The 22,775-nt window shown below is 46.9% G+C and overlaps 1 protein-coding gene across 2 annotated transcripts in view; it reads right to left on the bottom strand.

The window, feature by feature from the left end:
- Positions 1–284: 284 nt before the first annotated feature.
- The window catches only part of ankrd12 (ankyrin repeat domain 12), a 38,578-nt gene continuing 16,087 nt past the window's right edge, over positions 285–22,775 (bottom strand). Inside the window, exons 2-13 of one of the 2 annotated variants that reach the window (XM_080478584.1) lie at positions 15,053–15,166; positions 10,901–11,051; positions 9,094–9,165; positions 8,459–8,599; positions 7,975–8,178; positions 7,562–7,704; positions 6,651–6,798; positions 2,028–6,451; positions 1,761–1,859; positions 1,541–1,684; positions 1,371–1,466; positions 285–771 (exon numbers count right to left, since the gene is read on the bottom strand). In XM_080478584.1, coding sequence (XP_080334710.1) covers positions 586–771; positions 1,371–1,466; positions 1,541–1,684; positions 1,761–1,859; positions 2,028–6,451; positions 6,651–6,798; positions 7,562–7,704; positions 7,975–8,178; positions 8,459–8,599; positions 9,094–9,165; positions 10,901–11,051; positions 15,053–15,112 — 5,868 coding nt within the window. In that variant the 5' untranslated portion in view covers positions 15,113–15,166 and the 3' untranslated portion in view covers positions 285–585. The remainder of the gene's footprint in view (positions 772–1,370; positions 1,467–1,540; positions 1,685–1,760; positions 1,860–2,027; positions 6,452–6,650; positions 6,799–7,561; positions 7,705–7,974; positions 8,179–8,458; positions 8,600–9,093; positions 9,166–10,900; positions 11,052–15,052; positions 15,167–22,775) is intronic. The other variant, XM_080478585.1, reaches the window with a different exon arrangement.

The raw sequence follows: 22,775 nt of genomic DNA on the forward strand, positions 1-22,775 counted from the left end.
GACGAGTAGGACACTCCATATATATATATATATATATATATATATATATATATATAAAAAAACAAAACGACTTTGGTCCATTAAAACATCAGACGAACGAGTTTACAATCAAAATATCTAATATTTGTCATTTTTACAGGCTTCAAACAATAATTACATGACTATTTACAAATGCACAATTTTCTTATGTATAAAATAAGTTAAAAAAATTAAGAGCACAGTCTGTACACAATGTATGAACACGCACGTTTAAAAACAGTTGAAACCTTTTTTTCTTTTCTTTTCTGTAGCGTGGCTCTGCGCCGAGCGGCACACGTTGGACCTCCGGAACCCCGGACCCAGACCTGGATCTGGATCTGGACCTGGACCTGGATCTGGATCTGGACCCCGGCTCACCACATCTTCCTCAGTCCTGAGCCCCCTGGTGGCGGCCCCCGGTAAGAGCTCTGAAGTGAAGTTTTCTAAGTGCTCCACGTACTAAGTGCTTCACATTCCATTCTTTCTCACAGACCCCGCCCCTTCCTCCTCCAAACCCCGCCCCCTCCTCCAAACCCCGCCCCCACGGTGTAAAGTCCGCCCTCCGGCTCATATGGGGGTGAGGTCGAAGTCGTCGTTGACCTCCACGAGCGGGATGTAGAACTCGGGGATCTCGAAGATGCTGGTGGACTTGTAGGTGGCGGGCTCCAGCTCCTGCAGCTTGAGCTGCCACTCCAGCCGCTGCACGGCGTTCAGCGCCGCCGCCTCGTGCTGCTGCCGCATCAGGAGACACGTCTGACGGGAGAAGAGCAGCGAGACGTCATTAAAAAAAACAACAACAAAAAAAAACCCTCCAGACGTCTTTAAATAGCGGCGGAAACGTGGCGCGGGCCGACCAGAGTCTCAGACGGTTTTTGGACGGTGACGACATTCAGAGTCACTGAAAACGCAACTTTGGGAAAAGTCCCAGCCCATATTCTCCTGGGACTTGGTATTTTATTTTGAAAGTCACCGTAATAATCTTCTAACCACTATAGAATGTCCGTGTTCCCCCAGTGTTAAGGTTTACAACCCGTGTGCGTGTGTGTGTGGTCTCATTACAAAAACTAACAACAGCACCAACTAGTGGCCCATCATGCCAACTACATCGTTTTCAGTGTTTCTGCCGTTGTAAATGTAAAACATGATGCGTTTCTCACCTGAAACGGGACTTTTATTGTGACGGTTAAAAAATAAATAAATTTCAGCGCCACAAAAAGATATAAAAGAAGAAATCAAATGCACAAAAACTGCACGTGGCACAGTGAGAATATATAAAAGGTTTAAAGGAGAATAAAATGCATAAGAAACTTCATACAGTCACAACTGAAATGTTCAATCGGAGGTTTTCTCACCTTCAGTTTGTCGAATTTGTCGTCGACGTCTTGTAACCACGACATGAACTGTCTGGCGTTGAATCGGTCTCTCACCGACGTCTTCCCGTCGTCGCTCTGTGAACCCAACGACTCGTCAGAAACTCCGCTGGTTTTCAAATAATGGCGGCGGCGAAGCGGCGGCGCCTTACCTGGACGTCTTGAGGCATGTTGTAAACTTCGGCGTCCAGCAACACCGTGCAGGCACTGAAGGGCAGCGTCTGATTGGCTAGTGTTCTCGCCGCCCGGTAATGGACTCGCAGGACCTCCTGTTCATTTGAAACGATGAGCTTCTCCTGAAGACGGAAAGAGTCGATGAAGCGAGAGACTCAAGAGACTCACTGTGACCTCAGACTCCTTAAAGGTACAAACCCGCTCAATGCTGTGCTGCAGCCGCAGTTTCATCCGGACGACCTCCTGCTGCTTGAACATTTCCTTCAGCTGCTCCGGTAACGACGGAGGAGGAGTTATCTGTACGGAGAGAGAGTGAGAGAGTGAGAGAGTGAGAAAAAGGGAAAGAGAAAGAGAAACAGAGAGAGCGAGAGAGCGAGAGAGCGAGAGAGAGAGAGAGAGAGAGAGAGAGCTCATCAGCAGGAGAAGAGGTTGACAGTATTCCTCCAGATCTTCACTCTTCCTCACCGTGGGGATGCAGAGTTTGCTGAGCGGGTTTCCATCCAGCAGGTAGGAGCCGTTGAACGTCACGTACTCGTCGTAATACTGCGGCGGCTGCGGCGTGACGCTGCACAGCACTTTCCTCTTCTCCTCGATCTTCTTGCGGATGTGCAGGAACTCGTAGTACGGGTTGGCCCTCTCGGTCTGGTAGGGCTCGATCTCCTCCAGCTTGACGGAGTCCACGATGGCCGCCAGGGACTGCTGACCCTGCTCTCTGTCCTGCTGGGCGGCGGCGCTCGGCTGGGACGACGACGACAACACCCTGGGCATCTTCCTCTTGCGGGGGTGGTGCACGTGGACGTCCGCCTCGTCGTCCGCAGAGTGGATCTTGATCTTGGCGCCGGAGGAATCGGAGTCACGGTCGGCAGACGTCGGCGAGGAGCCTCCGGAGGTGCTGCAGCTGCTGCTGCTGCTGCTGCAGCTGCTGCTGCTGCTGCTGCTGCTGAGGTCGGCTTGAGCTGCCGGCTGCACCGCGCTCCGACTCTGCTCCTCCGCAGACGACGAAAACGACAACGACATCGACAACTCTGGTTTCTCGTCGGCAGGCGTCACGTCCATCGGCTCCGAGTGGACGTCCGCTTTGGAGTCCGGCGAGCTTTCTGCACTTGCGCCGCCGGTGTCGGTTAAAGTCTCCGACGCGAGAGAAGCGGCTGCACCGCAGCTGCTCTCCGAGCTCCGAGGGACGTCAGTCACGTCTTCAGGCTTGTGTTCGGGACTTGAAAGAGGCGCGTCGTCCTTCTGCTCGCTCTGAGCATCGAGGAGCAGCGCGGCGGCGTCACTGGAAGGTCTGGATTTCTTGACATCCTGGTTGTTTACGTCGTCTGGAGAACCATTGCACTCGAAGCCCGGTAGAGCCTCGGCTACAGTGAAGCTGGTGGACGGTACGGGACTCGCTGCTGCTTCTGCTCTCAGGTTCTCTGAAACGGCCTCTGAACTGTCTGCTTCTGGTTTATCAGAATCTTCCAGGACTTTGTCTTTTGACTCGGGAGCCGGCGTGGGACAGGGCTCGGCGTTCTGCTGGGTCTCGTCACCAGGAGACGGCGGCGGGTCCTTCTGCTCAACAGCTGTGGCGATTAAAAGAGCCGTGGACTCGGCGGCTGGAGAACCTGCAGAACCCAAAATTTGCTCCGGTTCATTTTGACTGGAATCTATCTGCGAGTTCTCCGCTGGACTCTGGACGTCGTTCACCGCCGGAGCGTCGCAGGGAGGCGGAGGGTTCTGCTCCGCCGGCCCGGATTGAGAGCCGCTGCACTGAGAGACTGTGGACGGCGGAAGTGCCGTACTTGGAAGATCTTGTGCTGCCGGACATCCGGCAGAGCTCGACTCCTTCTCCGCCGCGGCGTCAGAAAGTGAATTCGAGAGCTGTAGAACGTTGGTGCTGTCCTCTGTCTCCGACACCTCCTTCGCTCTCGGCTCTTCCCCAGGAGACGAGGACGCGCCGGACTTCGGCGGGCTTTCAGCAGCTCTGCCTTCCGTCATCGAGTTGGCGTCCTCGTCCAGAATGGCCCTGAGGTACGGGGACTCGTGGCGGGTGGCGAGCGGCGTTCGGCCGCTCTGCGAAACGTCTGGAAGACTGTTGCAGTCTTTGTCGTGAAGCGACGGAGACCTGGTGGCCTGAATGATGAGGGAAGACTGCAGGAACGCAGGCTGGGAGTCCGACGCCTCCAGGTTCATGTCGGAGTCGTACTCCACGTTCCTGGGAGTTAACGTCGTGGCCTGACACGAGTCCTCCGAGCTGGCGACGGAGACCAAAGACACGGACCTGGATATGAGGCCGCAGCGCTCGCTCTCTGGCCGCGGTGACCTGCTCAGACAGTTCTCCACCGCCGACATGACCTTAGTGCTGATGGAAGGCAGACTCCGCCCGTCCAGAGACATGGTCCTGGGACTTGAACCCTCCTTCAGGGTTTTGTCTCTACCTTGGACGTCCGACGCTTCGGAGCTTTTGGAGCGCACGAGCTCCTTGCTCAAGCACGCCTCGGTTTTGGTTCGGTCTTTGAGCTTGGACTTCAGCTCCGCCAGAGGCCGCTGCTTGAGCCGCTCGCGCTCCTTCTGCTTGATCTTCTCCAGATGTTTCCGGTGCCACTGCTCGATCTCCTGGTCCTTCAGGCTCAGCATGCGCTCAAAGCTGGTCTGCATCAGGTCGTCGTTGACGAGCCTCTTCTCTTTCGGCTTGGCGTCTCGTGTTGCCGGCGACGCCTTTGATTTGGGCTTATCTGCGTCGGCCTCGGCCGGCTTGGCCTTGCCGAGTTTGGCTTGCTGGGAGCGGGACTCTTTGTGTCGGTCCTTATCCTTGTGTCTGTCGGCGTCTCTGTCACGGTCTCGCCGGTCGCGATCTTTCTCCGGCGCTTTCACAACTTCCTCCTTTGATTTTGTTGATAAAGACTTGCTGCTTTCAGAGAGAAAGCTTTTCTTCTCTTCCAAGAGTAACTTCAGATTGGAGTTTGAGGACAGAGTCCCATCTTTCACTTTATCTCTCCTTTTCTTGTCGCAGTCCTTTTCTTTGGAGCGATCAGATTTACTGTGATCTGGGATTTTCTCCAGAGGCTTTCCTTTCCTATCAGAGTTTGTGCGATCCTTCTCCCTGTGATCGCTGTACTCCCTGTCCTGCCGCTCCTTCTCAGATCGCTTGTCAAACTTATCTTTATTTTTTCTGCCGTCTTCGTGCTTTTTTGTTGTGGTTAAAGACTTCAGTTTTTCATTCTCCTTGGAGCTTTTATCTGCAGGCGAGAGTGAGGAGACGGCCGCCGTTCTTTCCTTTTCTTTCCAACGATCGACTGAGTTCGGTGGTTCCGCTTTGTCGGAGTGCTCCGTTTTAATCTTTTTTTCCTTGTCGGGATGCCTCTTCTCCATTTTTTCTAAATCCTTTTCCTTTCCCGGGAGTCTCTTGTCAGTTTTCTCGCGTGAGGCTTTTTCAGAGGGCTCCAGCTGTTCTTGATCAGCTGTGATCCCACTTATGGGTTTCTCTTCTGTCTCTTCTTTCATGCTGTTGCTCTGAAGCGGCTCCTCAGGAATCCGCCCTGAGCTCTGGCCGTCCACCTTCTCGTCACGCTCGCTCAGCTTAGAGTCTTTTACCTTCTCCTCCTTCCGCTCCTTTTTCACGGCCTTGTCTTTTTCCCGCTCCTCCCTCGGCCTCTTCTCCTTGCTGCTCGAGTGTTTTTCCTTCGTCGTTCTCTCATCCTTGCCGGGAGAGGCATCGGCGCTCTTCTGAAGCGAACTGTTCTCGTCACCTTCTTTCTTCACTGGCAGAGGTTCGTCTGTCTCGTCACTTTTGAAGAAATTCTCCTTCCAGAACTCTCTGTCGAACTCCAGATTCCTGTGGCCGTCTTTCTTGGCCTCCTTCTGCCTGTGGCGGCCGCGTTCAGCCTCGCACTCCCTCTTGTGTTTGTCTTTCTCTTTGTGTTTCAGCTTATGCTTCTTCACCACTTTGCCGTCCACATCAGTCTTCCGTAAGGCACCGTCGTTGCCGTCTACGCTGTTTCCTGTGCTGCCCTCCTTGTAGGGGCTGGAGCGACCGTCTTCTCCATCCACGCCGGAGTCTCTCTGCTGATGTTTGCTCTTCTCCTTGTGCTTGCATCCTTTTGTGCTGGACCCTTCAGTACAGTACTCCGCCTCCGTGTAGTGGTTGTATTTGACTCCGTCCACCGGACAGGAGCCGTCATTGATGGAGACGCACATCTTAGTATTTTCCTGTTTGAGTGGCGTTTGCTTGTCCGTCAGGCTGTGGTTCAGTTTCGGGGATTTGATCGACGACAAGTGGAAGAGGTGGACGGAAGAGTCGTCTTTGGGACTGAAGGACATCTTGAAGGAGTCTTCCTCTCGGCCTTTCTCCGTCTCGGACACCGTCGCAAGAGAGAGGACTAAAGTTTTACTGTTCTCTTTGCCATCCTCTTGGTTTTCCTTGTTTTTATTCTGGCTTTTGCTCTTCCTCTTCACCTTCCCCTTGTCTTTTTGTTCAGCATTGTCTTTTTTAGATCTGGTGTCTGGCCGGAGGCTTTCTGAGCTCTGCGAGCAGGTGGGGGAGTTTCTTTTCTCGGAGAGACTCTCCATTTCGTCGCTGGAGGTGTCCGAGCTGCAGTGGACCCGAGAGCCCTTCTGCTTTTTGGACTTGGCGGAGGAATCCCCCTTCGTGCTCTGCTTTCCTGCCACATGGTTCCGATCTTTCTCCTCCTTCTCACGCTGCCGTAGTTCCCTCCTGAGGATGTGCCTGTCATTCAGGGCTTTACTCAGATCTTCCTCCTCCTCCTCGTCCTTAAATTCGTACTCATCCAGCCCGGGGACGGACGACGATGCTTTCGTGGGCGGTTTGCTGTCCGAGTCCTTTTCGGTTTCGGAGTCTTCTATGTTGTCGTCCACACTGGAGAGGTTGACTGATGGAGGGTCTTCAGACTCTGTGGAGCAAAGAAGACCAGTTTTAGAAATAATACAAGTCAACTCAAGTGCATCTATGAGTGTTAGTAAAGCTTTATGACATAATCATAAACAAAAACCTAGCAAAGGTTCAAAACCCATCTGATCCTATGGAATAACAACTAACATTTTAAGTTTGTATATCAATGCAAATTTAAAAGCAGTTGCACGCAGACGTACCTGAAGACGTGTCCTCTTGGTCCGACAGCGGCACTTCTCCTTTTAGTAGCTGCTCCAGCTCCTGAGAGTCGGCAACATCCACCGGGCGCTCGCCACGCTTGTTGGCCTGGAAGGCGTTGCCACCGTGGCGAAGGAGAAGTTTCACAATCTACAGAAAACACACAAGAAACTGAGTTAGAATTAAAAAATTAACAGGAAGATCAAGGCTTGCTGTAAAATCGACAATATTCAGGGAGAGAAAAAGCTAAAAAGATTGAAACCGTCTTCTAATCTGATGTTTTATGCTGCACCGTTTGACCAAACCAGTTTACATCCCTTAAACATGACAACTGTAAACTGGAACAGAGATGTCGACAGTCGAGGCAATTTTCTTCTCTTCAGAACAAAAATATGATTTCTGGTCCAAATATGATTTGATGTTTGAAGGAGCTGCTCGATCTGATTGCTAAATGATCACCTCCAAATCTCACTCACTACATCTATAATGACAATCTCACTCAACGTGTTTTCATAGTAGGACCAATAGAATAGAGGAATAGAAGTCCTTTATTGTCACTCTGTAGCAATGTTAAAGCAGTGAAATGTTGTGACAGTAACCTCATTGACAGCAGTAAAAAAAACAAACACACAGAACAGTAGGGGGGAGAAAACAAAACAAAAGAAAACACACACTCAATGCATATCTAATGAGAAATCGAACTGGAATGGGACGAGCTCCATATCAGGAACAAATGTTGACTAGGAAGTGGAACATGAGTCGAAACGTCATGTAAACACAGTGTAAAACTGAAAAAAGCTTCCAACATTCACTGAGATCTAAGTAAGCTTTAAGCCAAACTTGTAGAGAGACATTATTCTTAGTATCTTCAAGACATTTTCTTTGATTATAACCCTTTAAGAGAAGCCCTTACGTCTTTGTGCCCGCTGCTGGAAGCGTCGTGGAGAGGCGTGTCGTCGTCCAGACCCTGCGTGTTCACCTCAGCGCCCGCCGCAATTAAAACCTTGGCCACGTCGTAGTAGCCCAGATTACAGGCTTCGTGAAGAGGAGTCCAACCTGGTGAAGGCGTGAACACAACGGCAGAGTACTGAGAATCATTTCTGCAATTAACATCAAATTTAAGCAGCCATTTTCTCAATTTTATGACACCAAAACACAACATCCTCACAAGAGGCATTAATGGGCCGACTGATTGCTGTTTCGTATTATCTCATCAGGAGATATCGCCTTATAATCAGCAGCTGCCACCCGGCTTCATGTCATTATTAACTGCCACGCAGACATAATGAAAGCTGTTAAGAGAGATCGTCGGGCACGACATCGTACCTGCAAAGTCTTTGACGTTGACATCAGCTCCCAGGCTAATGAGCTCTTTAACTTGCTTGGCATCGCCGCGGATGGCCGCCATGTGAAGGGGAGTCTCTCCTCGCTCGTTCCTCTTGTTGACCTTGTCTTTCTGTCGGGACGAGGCGCTGCTGGGGACTTTCTTCTGCACCGGGGTGGTTTGTGAGGGGTGACTGGGTGTAGAGTCTGCGCAGCGAGGAGAGAAATATCAAACATCTACCCTCTTGCACAAATACTTGATTTGACTTATCATTGATGAAATGTTAAAAAGCAACAGCAGAATTCACGTGAAAGAAAAAAAAAAAAAAAAACACACATTCCATTTCAGAGCTTCTATTTTGAAGTACGAAACGCTTCCCTGGAAAGTTTGCTTTTGAAAACGCTGAGGAGTGTGACTCACTCCACAGTAAACACACTTGGGGCCATCTTGAGGATGTGGTGAAGGTGAGAAGGCAGGTACACAAACCTGGACTGTTGGCAGTCATCTGCATTAGGAGAGCCATCTGTTTGCGCTCTGACAGTGGATATCCAAACAGAAGGTTGGGTGCCTGTGACTTCTTGCCCCCTGCCTCCTTTTTCATCTTTTTCTTGTCCGGTCCATCTTTATCTGCGACAGGAATGAGATAAAATTTTTTGAGAATGGTAAAAAATAAATAAATAAATTAAATAAAAAACAAAACAACCAAGGCAGCTCTTTTCGACAAGCAGCAGGTTTATTGTTAACAATGACATGTTTTCCTCCTTCTCTTGTATCTGTTGAGCACACAGAGAAACAGATGACAAGTGTGAGGTTTAAGAAAGAAAAAAAGGGAGGGGGGTGTGGCAGAATAGAGAGCATTATATTAAAGCCAGCCAAGTGCAGACGGCTCACCGAGCCCCCCCCCCCCGGGTCTCCCTCCAGTGTCTCCGGTGAAACACAGACATGCGTGAGCCGCGACAGGGGCAGATGCAAGGCCAAAAACCACACACCCGTGCATGTGTGTACGTGTGTTTACAGCGGAGTGGCAGCGCAGAGTGGTGGGGGGGTGGGGTCGAAGAGGACAGGGGTGGGTGGGTGGGTGGGTGGGGGGGGGGGTCTGAGGGTCGGGCCGCAGCGATTACCTGCGTATATCCTGCAGGGAGCCACTAATCTCTCTCCCCAGGTCTCACTCGACTGGCCTGGGTCTGAGTCATCTACAGTGCAAAGCAGAGAGGGAGGGAGGGAGGAGGAGGGAGGGAGGAGGGAGGGAAAGCACTGCATTAACGCTCACTCTCTCTCATCCTCCTCATTTCACATGTACTCAAATACACACAGTCACACACTCCACACACAGATTATGAGTCATGGCGACGCAGGAGAGACGATCCGATCCGAGCGGGTCAGCAGACTCTTCGCTTCCCTCCTTCTTAGAGCTGCGCCACACAGCACCTGAGAGCCCGGGAGGAGGAGGAGGAGGGGAGGAGGAGGAGGGGAGGGAAGGGGGAATGCTGGAAGGCAAAGCCGCCCTCCAGGCTCGTTCAGCTTCAGATCCTGTGCAGCATAAATGATACTTGCAGTGTTTTCAAAATTGAGGGTTCTCGGTTGTTCGGATGACGCAGGACCACACAATGGAAGTCGTCAAGTTTAGGCTCCGCTCTACGGAGGAGATGAAGGCGAACCTGCAGGACCTCGAGGGCAGTCCGTAAACACACTCGCCTCACTTATTGTAATTATGGCCGTACAAGACACAGCCCTATTTTTAGATGGCAGGCCCGGCGTAAACACACAGTTAAAGTTGGGACTAAGTGACGGGAGCAGAGCGGTGTTTACACAAGGCGAGGGAGTGAGATTAAGACGGAGCTCGCCACTCCAGCGTGCGTTTCATCCAAAAACACAATGACAGTTTCTGGGAAAGCTGCACGCCGTTCGTGAGGTTCCAGTTAAGATGCTGAAGACTTGCACCTTCCTCAGCCTCGCAGTAAAGCTATTAAAGATTGTGCGAGTTCCAAGATGAGTTATTATTTCCAAGCTTTTCTCATCCTACCCCGCCTTTGTTGTAGACATTTCACACCCTGGAATCAATTCAGTTACATACCAGCAGTGTTGGTTTCTCTCTTTTCATGAGATTTGTAGGGCAAAACACAAATACAGAGAATTATTTACAAGCCAGATGGCATATCAAGATCTAAAGAGCAAACTGTGATATTAGAGTGGCTTTATTTTTATTTCTAAACTATTTATCGGGGCACACACAAAATCTGTGTCTGCTGGAAATTGTACGATTAAATTCTTGAAAGGTATTTCTATACTTAAAATTTTAAAGGCAATATATTGATATAACACTACATGCCACATTTTCAATGAAATACCTTGCTTAATGGCAAAATACCGACAAATGTTACACACACTTTCCTCTGAATGTGTTTTACTTCCGTTGAGGAGTGCCCCTAAATTATTGAGAAAAGCAACAGGACGATGTAGTACTTTCAAAAAACTACACTAAATACAAACCTCTCGATTTGTAGCGTGTTTCAAAATAGCATCTTTATAGTAGTTTTCTGTGCACAATGTTGATATCCAAACACAGCGTTCAACATTTTCAAACGCATCAATCAGCTATGACACCTATCTCAGTCATCAGCAGTTGTTTCTTTTTTCTTTGACGTTGTCGGTTTAGAAGAAAACAGAGGTGTGAATTCTCACTCAAACTAAAGAGTAGTTGCTCTGTGGCTCTATTTGCTCCCAGCAGCTCACTCACGTCAGCCTCACAGTTACAACTTCACCAGTGTGGTCGGATTTGCAGACCGTTGCAGAACATTGTGCTCTAGTGTGGAAGCCTGAGGAACTCTTTGGAGCAGAGGCCACCAGGGGGCAGTACGAGGACATGGCAGCAAGCCAGCATCATGGCAGCTTTGAGGAGGGGCAGGGAGGAAGGCTACAGCTCCTTACCGGTGTCCGAGTCCCGCTCCTCCGTCCGGGGCGGACTGGTGGTGAAGGAAAGCTTGCGCTTCATGGAAGACTTGGCTTTCCCTTCTTTCCCCAGCAATTCACTCCGGTCCAACTTCGGAGTCTTGGTGAACGGGGACAACTTGTCTTTACTCTGGAAGCAAAACACATGTAGAGAAATCAGGCATGTCAAACAGGGCAGAGGTGTGGCCACAGCTAAAAGCCCCGTGTGTGTGTGTGTGTGTGTGTGTGTGTGTGTGTGTGTGTGTGTGTGTGTGTGTGTGTGTGTGTGTGTAAATGTAAACAACACAACCATGTCTGCGAACACGACTGTAGTTCCACTCAAACCTGCTCCGTTAGACCCTTTAACCACACAATGGGGCCGACCTCAGTGTGCAGGCAGGATTTCGAGACACGAGGCTCACTTAAAAACACGACACTGAGCCGGGCAAATGTTCCAGGCTAATATGTTGCTGCAATATAATGTTTGGGTCATGCAGACAGCAGGTTTGTCTGCATGAGTCACTAAAATCTTACTCCCGAGGCAAAGTCCCTGCCAAGTGAAGAGTAAAAGATCTGGAGTGACGAGTTTTTTTTTGTTTTTTTTTGTTCCTTCCTGCACTCTGTTTACACAGGAATAAAAACACGGAAGAGAGAGGAGAGTCCTTTTCTCATGGCTCTGTGCTTGTTGCCATGTGAAAATATTAACATACGTGCAAGTTGCACACCCGGATTAGCATTCAGTAGTAAGAGACCTGCAATATGTCCTCTGCAGATAAGAAGCCTACATTCATAAGAATAACAGCAGTAGGATGTATTTAATTTAAAAAAAGTGCATGTTGCCATATTTCGTACTTTTGGGTGTTGGTTATTCAAAACCGATATTGATTTCTCATACATCAAACAGAAGGTGAAGATTGACGGACAGATCAACAGGTTATTGGAGCAAACTTGTTTGCTGGTTCAGATCCCCTGAGCAAGGCTGGTGTGAAAAAAAAAAAAAACTTTTGCCAAATGAAATATGTGAATCACACGGGTGAAGGTTAGGCCAGAAACTCATGTGTGAATCCTGGGAGAGAATGAAGGGCAGCAGATATTAAACTCTAAACCCCGTTTACTCGACAACGTTCTGAGTGAAAACGCATGGTTTTTTTTGTGGTTTTTTTTTCAGAAAAGTTTCGCGTAGGGACAGACGACTAAGTTTGGATTGTTATTACGACAACTGTCAAAATAAAACTACCAAGTCTCAGGAGACTATGGAGTGGCATTCATGGCACCACGGAGGACACTTTGTTCTGACTGTCCATCTACTGAGCGTGTGCAGAAGAATCATTTACTACGGATCATTTCCATGGAGACGGACCCCGGGCGTTTTTAGAAAGTTACATTGTCCTCTGTTTCCATGGAGGTGGAGCGTTTTCAAAAAGTTCCACCTTGTAGGCCGTTTTTAAAAAGTTGCGTTTTCAGTGACTCCGAGCACGGCAATCACTGCAATGGTGCTGTGTTCACTTTAAACCACTGCGTAAACGGGACCTAGTTAAGCCTAGTCAGCAGGACGAGTCACTGGTCACCATTTGGTTTGTGTTTCATTCATTCATTCATTCATTCATTCATTCATGTGAAAAGTCAAACTCACATGCAGCTGTCCACCACTCGTCGGCGCTACAGAGCCGTCAGACTCCAATAAATACAAAGAGTTTAGTTGACAGGAACACGACGAAAGTCTTTGGTTAAATCTGATGTCGGAACTCGGTTCAGCCTCGTCTTTAGATGCACAGATGGAGAATATTTTGCATCAGGCTTCGAATGCATGACTACACACACGCATACACAAGAGTTAGGTGAATTTATTTTGGTGACCAGGGATCTGGGCTGTGACTCAGCTGAACCCACTGGAAAAGACACAACATGTAAGGATTGATACCTCCCACCAGCAGCTGCTAATTGCCTCTGTGGATATCGCTTTGCTCTCCCCTGTTTGAATTGGAATTAGCTGTACATGTGCACGGAGGGGCTCTCCGAATCTTCAGAAATCACCACGTGTGAAAGGAGGGGAGCGAAGCACTCCATTATCTAACAGCCCCCTCAGCAACAGGCCCAAACAGTGACACCAGCGATGCCTGTATTATCATGGTGTCTTTCACTTACTGTGTTTTTGATCTGCAGACAAAGCTTTTTTTTTTTTTTCCTTTTCCTTTTTCTTTTTTAGGAGCATTACTTTTAGCGAGCTGCACTTTGGTGCAGCAAAATACATTTCTGGCAGGAGGAAAATGTCTGCAGTGTGGTGATTCTTTGATCTCACTGAAGCAATGTGCCAGCTGTGCAAAGCTCAAGTGTCTGGCACGGCTGAAAGTGGAGGGAGCAAAGATGTGGAGTACTTTAGCCTTAAAATATAAAAAGCAGACGCTAACGGTCGCTTCTCGTTTGTGAGGAGAGAAATGTCGTGTTGTGCTGGTAAACAGCAACCCCCCCCCACTTACAACTTGACTCAGCAGCTTCATGATCCACCAGCACAGGCCGATTCAAATACATAGAGAATGATAATCTATCCGATGAACGTCTACACAATTTCTGGCGGTTTTTACTATTTAACAGGATTTATAGGTTCACAATGGTCAATGAAAGGGATTTTTAGGTTCCTACTTGCAGTGTGATTGTGAAACTTTAGCAGGACAATTCCTCAAAGCCAGAAAATGGTGAAAACCTCCCGTTTAACAGTTTAACAATTGTACTTGTTTGTAAATTGTAAATGCATCTGTGCGTCCAAAATCTCCACCACCAAATCATACTGTGTGAGTACATGCACTTGAGGTTAAAGGCCTTGTTTACACGACGTTTCAAGTGAAAATTCATTGTTTCTGCATTTTACTTTCAAAAACTTTTTGCAATAACACGACAACGTTTTGAAAACAATGCCTGCTTACAGGGCAAGGGGGGAGAAACGCTGGAAATGATGTAGTTAGCATGCCAGGCCACTAGTTGGCGCTGTTGATTGTTCTTGTACTGAAACCCCACACACATGCAACAGAGAACAATACGCTATAAACAATAACAATGGGAGAACACGGACATTCTAGTGGACAGACGATAAATGGGATTATTTTTTACCGGTGACTCAGCTATAAAACGACCAAGTCCTGGGAGAGTGTGTACTGGGAGCCATGACACTCTGGAAGAAAACTGTCCAGCTACTCACACATGTGCTACTTAATTTGGCCATGGTGCACGGTGGCAGTAGCAGTATTTCAAAAAGCTCAGTTTTCAGTGGGTTCAAGCACTGTTGTCATGTAGAGCCCCAAATCGCAAAGAAGGTTTGCATATTCATTTGAAAAGGTCATTGTTTGAACGAATCTATGTTTGTGGGGTTTTTCCTCCAGGTATTCTGCTTTAAGTCCAAAAACAAAACACCTGAAGTCAATTGGTGAAATAAATTGCACTTAAGGTGTGTTTGTGAGACTGTCTCCTCTGAATAAAGCAGCACAAGTTGGCACAAGTTCTATTTTTAATATTTTTTTTTTGCATCAGATGATACAAACACAACCCTCATTTTCCAGTTTATGATTTATTACGGGAGAAATGAACCCAGTGTCAGCCTCACACATCAGCTGCTGTGCTGCAGAGAGTGTAGTGAGGAGGTTAGAGGCATTCTCTGCCTGATCAAATGTCAGTGCTTTCTTTCACAAATATCTGCACAAATGTTTGTCACTTCCATTAAACAAAAGTCCTGGTGCAAAAGAATTAAAAAAAAAAGAAGGTATTTCTGCACGGAGAAACACTCAGACTTGAACAGATGCATCCCGAGCAGCAGATAATCTGCCAGACATTTTTGGAAGCGGCCAGTGACTCAGCAGAACTGCTAAATCTAAGACTACTGTCTCAGGCAAATACCACTGGGTTCATGCTTCAAGTAGCTTAAAATATGCTTATCCAACAGAGAATGAAGAGCAGCATCAATCTGGCTCCTCAATCCTAGAATAGAAATCCTGATCGATTAACAACCTTACACGTGCCAACGCCATCTTCAGGAGTGCGTGTGCATGTATTAGTTGTGTTCAGTTTATTAGATTAATGTCACTCTCACTCATTTCCGATGTAGAAGGAAAATTTAATTCCTGTGAACTTCATGTTGTTGATGACACAATGACACCGTCATACCTTCTTCCCTGCCTGCTTATCCACCATGGCTCCATCTCTGTCGCTCCCAGGTTTGGCCATGGTGCGGCACCTGACTAGCTTAGACAGCTACAGCACGGTAGGACCATCATGCACCTGGAGACACAAAACACAAAACACACAGCAGTGAGAAGGAGCTGCGGCCTGCCACATCACCGTCTGACTGGGTGACCAGGACTTGTAATTTTTGGTGCAAACAAACAGCGTTTGGCAGACTTTGGCAGGTAAAAGAGGTACTTTGAATTGTACAATTAAAATGGGAATCCTTCACAGAGGCTCATTACAGGTAGAGTATAAAGAAACGCGACTCGATCCTGAGAGGAACTCAATGAATTAGCAGTAGTAGTCGTACTGCTATTAAATAAAACTCAGCTGTGTTTCAGCACGTGGGCCGAGTGGATCGGCAACCAGGGATTTTCATTGAAATTTCCGTTCCACTTTGTGGGTCTGAACTTTTAAGAATAAGCAGGAAGTGATGACAACGAGGCAGCATGAATCACAGCTTCAGGGACTCGGGGGGGGGGGGAGCGTCCCGTCCTCTTGCTGCCACTCTGCTCTGCTCAGGGTAACCCAGCGTTCGTCTGATGTGGTCTGAGACAGTGTAGTAACACATGCTGTGGCGTCAACAGGACACACCGTGGGTGCCTTGCACGGCCCCGAGGGAGAATAACACTCGGCTGAACCTGTGTACGAGGCCGTCACGACATGTGCCACTCATCTTGTCACATGAAGATCACAGCGCTCAGTCATGAGGCTCTCTTCTCAAATGATGCGACTGGACTTTCACTGCTTCCCTAATTTTCGCACACTTTAAAACAGTCTCATCTGATTTTTGCATAAAATAGCCTCTCGCAGACCTATCAGTCACAAACACAGTATAGTTTATCTTAAGACACATGAGAATGGCTGATCAGCTGATAAGCAGCTACCAAAATGTGTGGTAAATAAACCTATCGTAAAACATAATAGGGTAAATGTTTGTGGCTCCAAAAATGGCATGACCTTTATGCAAATAATCACCAGGAATCTTTATGGTAAACAGATTAAATAATACTTCAAATCTTCATGTTGTGTTTCCAATAACTGATGTCAATTTGACAACACTGCATTTAAACTGCATTGGTTTTATGTATTTTTTCTTCTTGTTATTTTTGAAATTCCTAGCTGCCTTTTTTCATCTTCAGATGAGTCCAAACAACAGACCAGGTCACCACACATGCTACACCCTTTTAAAAAGCCATCACACTGCGCCAGACGCCCTGACATACCAGAAAAAAACTATTAGGAATGATCAAAAACACTTCTCGATTTTGATTCTATAAAATGAAGGGAGTTCTCTCGACTATGAGACTTTTCTAAACCTTAGACGGCTGAAAAAAGTCTCGAGGTGTCTTACAATCTCAACGTCGGTGGTTCAATTCCCCATCTTAATTTGTTCATTATGTCCTTGTGCAAGTCACTAATATAGGTTTTGTCTATTATTACAATAAGAAAGTTAGTGTGTTGAGTACTACTTGGTCCAGTCACTCAGAAAAATTCATCCTATATGGGCTAAATAGTGTTTGTTTCATAAAATACATTCTCAATAAAAAAAAAAAGAGTGCAAAGTTTGACATAAAGGTTCCCATGAAGTAGTAATAAATCAACTGAAATGCTAAGAAACAACATCCAAACTACTGATTTTATAATCAAAGTGCCCTTTTTTTTTTTTTTAAATCTAGTGTGTGCCTTTTAGTTTTTCGTGAAGACAAAACAAGTGTTGACAACTTTTAACCACACAGCTTTGCATTAAAACCTGGATGAATAAGAAACATGGCAGTGAAAAGCAAGTGAGAGGACAAACACAACGACATGATGAATGACATGCAACATCTGTACAAGCAAATTCTGCAATAATTAGCAGTTTTACTTTGAAAGCAGAATCAACCCATTGAACCTTGCAGCAGAAATAGCCACTCGCACTGTTCATATTCGAGGAAGACAGTTATTTAGAAACTACTTCTAAGATCTGTAGGATTAAATAACACTACACCACTTTAAGCTCGTGGTTTGCCATGTTGGCCGATGAAGATATAAAGAATGTCTTTGAAACGGCTTGCTTTTGATTTAACTGACAGTCCACTCTGAAGATGAAAGTCATGCTGCAGCTCATGACTTGTGAACCAAACATGCCGGTCTTATAAACAACACGATCAATAGCGACACTGCAGCATCGTTACTGTGCGATCGGTCCGTGCTTGTGTGTGAAACTAAATCAAAAACATACCGGCGGAGTCAGAAGGATCACAACAGAGTGCAGCTCTTCAATTAAGAGACGTCAACCAGATGCAACGTGAGTAACGGCATGTTGGAACATTTCGAACGCATCACCTCCATGTGGGACCAGGATGTGGCGTAATGGGGATTTTCTGGAAAAAGCTACAAGTCTTCCAAGTTAAATCAGCCACAGCAGTCAAAGGCCAAGGTGTGACGAGCATGCTGCCGCTCATCGAGGAAGGAAAAGGCTGTGGTTGTCGTAATCATATTTGACTGTCAAGTCCCGGGTCCTGTTCACACCAGAACGATCTGCTGGGAACGGCGGCGGCGTTCCGTTTGCCATCTGCACACGTAACTGTTCTGAAGGGGTGTGTGTTTTGATTGCTGCACAGCAATGCACAAGGGTTGTTCGGTATACCGATACTGTATTGGTATCACGGTACTGACGCCTTTATAACGATACTATAGTGGGCCCCGCATCTTTTTTTTTACGTCGCCCCGGAGCGTCACTGTGTTGTCATTTGCACCGGGGAGAGTCGTCAGTCTCTCTGTGGCGGAAGCGTCGGCGGGCTGCTCTGCTTTCTAACTTGTTTTGGATGTTTTGGACAATTGAAAGTGCGGAAAACAGCGCTCAAATTTCTTTTTTTTTTTTTTTTTTGCACTCCGGTTTCTCCGAGACGGGGTGCGCGAGTGCTCCCGCGCTCCGACCCGAGAACCGCAACTGAATAAGCGATTCATACTCGACCTACACAACTTCAAAATAAAAATAAAAACGTATTTTCAAAACAATCTTCTCCCAACCGAGCTTGTACTTTGAAAAGAATACCAGATGCGCATGCGTAAATGTCATGGCGTTTGCGTCCATGTGAGAGTGCTACATAGCAACACTACAATGCACAAAGCATTGAAAATGGAGTCAAGTATGCCAGGCCTCGAGTTGAATGTGCGTACTGCTTGCGTGCGGAGAAAAGTACAGCGTGAACGTCAAAAGTGCCTTTTAGCGGTCCGCCTCTGTTGCGTATTGATATTTGCCCGCTCGGAATCTCTAGGAAGAAATGAAACACTCTGGTGGAGAAGCGCTTTGAAATTCAAGAGTGAGCAGCACAAGCATGCCATTGTTGTTTATTTACACGCACAAGCACGCACACCTATAGAATGCTGCCCTGTAAATTCTTTTTAAAAAGTGGTTATTTTGGAGACTCATAACCTTACTGTATAGAGAGACATCCCAAAGGGAACAAAAATGAACAATATGTGGTTCATAGGTGTTCATCAATCAGTATGAATACACACGGAACAACTCGTAGAAACCAAGGATTGTTCCCGGTGACCATGCAATAGGAAACTCACCAAGTATTTTACGCTGCATATTCAGACAGCGTATTCCAAATGACACGATGAATCACAGCGTCTCTGCTCAGGGTGAACGATGCCTATCTATGTGAAGGCTGATAGGCAAACACTTAAACTGAATACAATTCTACATCACTTATATGCCTTTTCCCCTCTGAAATAGACTTAATATCTCCTTGTGTTATTGTCCAGTGGAAAGTTCTCCCAAACATTGCCTCCCTCCAACTACCCGACTATCTATTTTCAGTCTACTGGACGTGGGCTGCTGTCAGACGGCTACGTAGCCTCGACTAGTGGCCATTAAATGGTTTCCCCCATGAAAAACACACTAATTACTTTAATTAAATTTCTGGTGCAAACTAGTGAGGCGGTGGACGTTTAGTCGTTAAGCCACTGCATTGTGCACATCCCTCGTAGATAAAGTTACTTGGAGGAATCTTAGTTGTTTTACTTAATGGTCTGAGCCAATAGTAATAGGTTCCTGCTTTTCTGTTCTGTGCCATTTGAATATTCAAGGATATCATCCTGAGCTGTGAATAATTGTGCCTTTTTTCTTGTAATTAACCAATAAATTGTGTTGAAGCCCCACTGTTAATGTCCACATAGTATATACACCATATAGTATACACACTGAAGAATAAAATATAACATAAAAAAAACTAAACGTTAGCCTTTCCACACAGAATCCGGTCGTACTTGTTTGAAGTCTCCAGAAACAAACCAACTTTTGGCTAAAGCACCATTTTTGTTTTACGAGTACTTTAAAACCTTCGATGAGGCTGAATAATGGCGCGGCGTTGACAGGTGTCATTTTTCCGAAGCTCCCTGCTGCCGCACAGTTGAGGCCAGCGAGAGGTCCGTCATTAGTCAGCAGATCGCCAGTGTGCAGCGGCATTGTGATTCAGGCAGCTGAAAGGGAGAATTGAGCTGCCCACGGTGAACACGTTGGTGTAAAGAGGCTCGTGTATCGGGGGTATTAAAGCAGTGTGGACAGGCCGGGACCAGACCAGAAAACAAATGCTGACAGGACTCCAATCTGGCCCAGAGACGAGGAGAGGAGGGTGTGACTATAATTACAGAGGTATTTGGATACTCGCCAGTTTGGCACTCGAGTTTACTGCGTTTCATGAGCAACTCGGGACCTGGAGGAAAAAAAGAAAAAAACTAAAACAGGCTAGCTCCGCCATTAACCTTGAGAGGTTTCATGTCCAGATCAAAACCCTGCCGTGACAAATACTACGGTTCAGAGACTGAAGCCGAGATTAGTTTGGCGTGGGACCTGGTCCACTGTACAGTGGCGGCATCAAGAATTATCTAACCTACTTACCATCATTTAATCAGAGTAACTGATGCAGAAAGCTTGAGAGATGCACAACAGAGACGGATATGACACCGCAGACACTCACTGGCTCCCTCCGTCCAAACGTAACCCCGGTGGTAAATAATTCAGCAGCCAGGGGGAAGACTCCGAAGACCAACAACTAAATATACCTTCAAGCATCCGTCCATTCATCCAGTTCAGTCACATGGAGCCCATTCCAGCGATCTACTGTCTCCTTATCCAATTCCATCTATTTAAAGTGAAACCAAAGTGAATAATGTGACGATGCAAAGAAAATAAAAAGGCAGATTTTCCACAGAATAGTTACATTTTATTAAAACTAATGTGAAATGATCAGTTAATGAGCAGCTTTGTTTGACTGCCAAATGTCAAAGTTTTATTTCGTAAATCAGTAAAATTTGATTAGCTTTTTTTTTTTTTTTTTTTTTAAATCGGATGGTGAAGGCAACATCTTTTGATAAGAGATATACACGTTTTAAAGATTCAGCAAAACACAGAATAGCCACTAAACAACTTGCACGGTGGTGGTGTGGTTAGTGGTCTTGCCTCATAGCGAGAAGGTCGGGGGCCTTTCTGCATGAAGTTTGCATGTTCTCCTCACAGGTTTCCTCCCACAGTCCAAAAACATGCATGTGAGGTTAATTGGTGGCCCTAAATTGCCCCTCGGTGTGAATGAGTGTGTCCCTGTGTTTACCCCTGTGATGGACTAGAGACTTGTCCAGGGTGCAGCCTGCCCTAGCCCATAGTAAGCTGGGATTGGCTCCAGAACATCTGCATGCATCTCCATTTCCAACATCTTTTGTCCAATAAACCCACCATTGGCCTCTCTAGCATTATCTGTAAACTAAAGCTAAACCTTACCCGTCCCTCAGATTTGTTCTTTTTTTTTTTTTTTGTACCGTCCGTTCCAAATTAAAATCGTTATCCATTAGCGTTTGCCCACACATGACAAAATTATCTTCACCAGGTCAGTGAGGTCACATGCCAAGCAGAGGTGCACTTGATGTACTATTCAACGTCCACTGGTTCCTGACAAACAACAATAAGAACCATTCCCCTGTCGTGCTGGAGAGAGGTGGGCCCTGACGGCGGAGCGGCTGCTGGTTTTGGGGGGGGTGGATGAAGAACACATAGGGTACCGTAACTTGATCCACTGAATGCAGAATGGGACAGGGAGGGAAGAGTGCTAAGAATAGCAGCGAGCTTGACACACAGTACGCAGAGTACGCGGCTGCCACCAGCAGCAGCAGTAACATTACTCCACTACGGCTCCCAGCGCGCTGCCTGCTGTGAGCGCTCTCACACACCATGTGGAAAATACATGTGATTTTACCCCCCCCCCCAGTCTCCCATGTGGCCGCACACACAAAGGGGCCGCCTGAAAAACAAGCTCAGAAAGCGTCACTGGCTTTAAAATGTCGCACCGTGGCTGAAAAATTATTGGGAGGGATACAGAAAAACCGACAGGCAAGATTTATAGCCACCCCCCCCCCCCCCCCCACTCCCCGACAACAGAAGGCAGGCAAATCGGCAACGCGCTCAAGGAGACACACTACGCTTGCTGCAACGGTAAACAGTCGGTCACGTGATAGCAGTCCTCTATGCCGTCAGGCTAAATGATGGGGGAGGTCTCTCTCAGCTGCACATCCACTCCCAGCCTTCGTCTCCTCCTCCTCCTCTGACTTCCTAATGAGTAGCAGGACAAAGCCAGGCGCAAAGGCTCGATCGCAGACTACAAGAGAGAGGCAGGAGGGGCAACAATACCCAGCGAAGAGCCAGCCATCTTCAACATGATCACACAGAGAGACAGAGAGAGAGAGAGAGAGAGAGAGAGAGAGAGAGAGAGAGAGAGAGAGAGAGAGAGAGAGAGAGAGAGAGAGAGACTGCCAGCCAACATGTCTAAATTATAAACCTACAAACAAATACCTCGCGCAATATGTGGAAAATCTTTAAAAGGTGCCCGAGAATGTCCAGTATGATAATTATTTCAGCATAAATTTGATGAGATGTAATATATAAAATGTATGAAAGGGTTCCGAGTTAGCGGAGCGTCAAACCAAGCATGCAAACAGTCAATGAGTCGTCAAGCGATTACACTCAATACGTTCGACAATTTACAGAGCTCCAGCTCTGCAGGGCAGCTAGTATCAGCAGTGATCACAACAATGCAACAATCAATCTGTAAGTCTATTAGCTAGACCCATTGTGAATGAATAAACCGCATGTGTGGATAATTACGAAAGGAATTCAGTTATCCCGTGAGCCAAACAACCAACATATAGACCCCGCTCTCTGCCTTTCCCTTTTTGTTTCACATTGTGGGGCCTTGAAAAGGTTTTGAACAATCTGGCCTGAAAAATACAGAATATTTACCTGCAGATTACAACAAATAAATTATATTTGTATTACAAGATTAATTTTACCTGTCAGATAGTTAATAATTTTCTAAATGGCTCGTCTTGTGTTTTAAAGATGCCTCAGCTGCAGGTGTGCAACACAGTCTGCAACTCCAGTTTGTTTTTGGGTCAGCGTCTCCACTTTTCCTTCCATCACGAGGACTAGGCGTGATCACGTTTTTCAGTTTTACACGAGTTGCTTGATCGAAGGTGGTTGCCTGAAACGCTGTCACTGCTGAACGTTTTCATAATTCAGGAAGAGCTGGTAAATACCTGCAGCATTCATACTGCGACTTAAAGGAGGAGCAGATCTTGATTCTCCACACACATTACCTGTTATCCTTTACATTACATTTAG

Source organism: Lipophrys pholis (assembly GCF_963383615.2).
Source record: "Lipophrys pholis genome assembly, chromosome: 1".
Lineage (NCBI taxonomy): Eukaryota > Metazoa > Chordata > Actinopteri > Blenniiformes > Blenniidae > Lipophrys > Lipophrys pholis.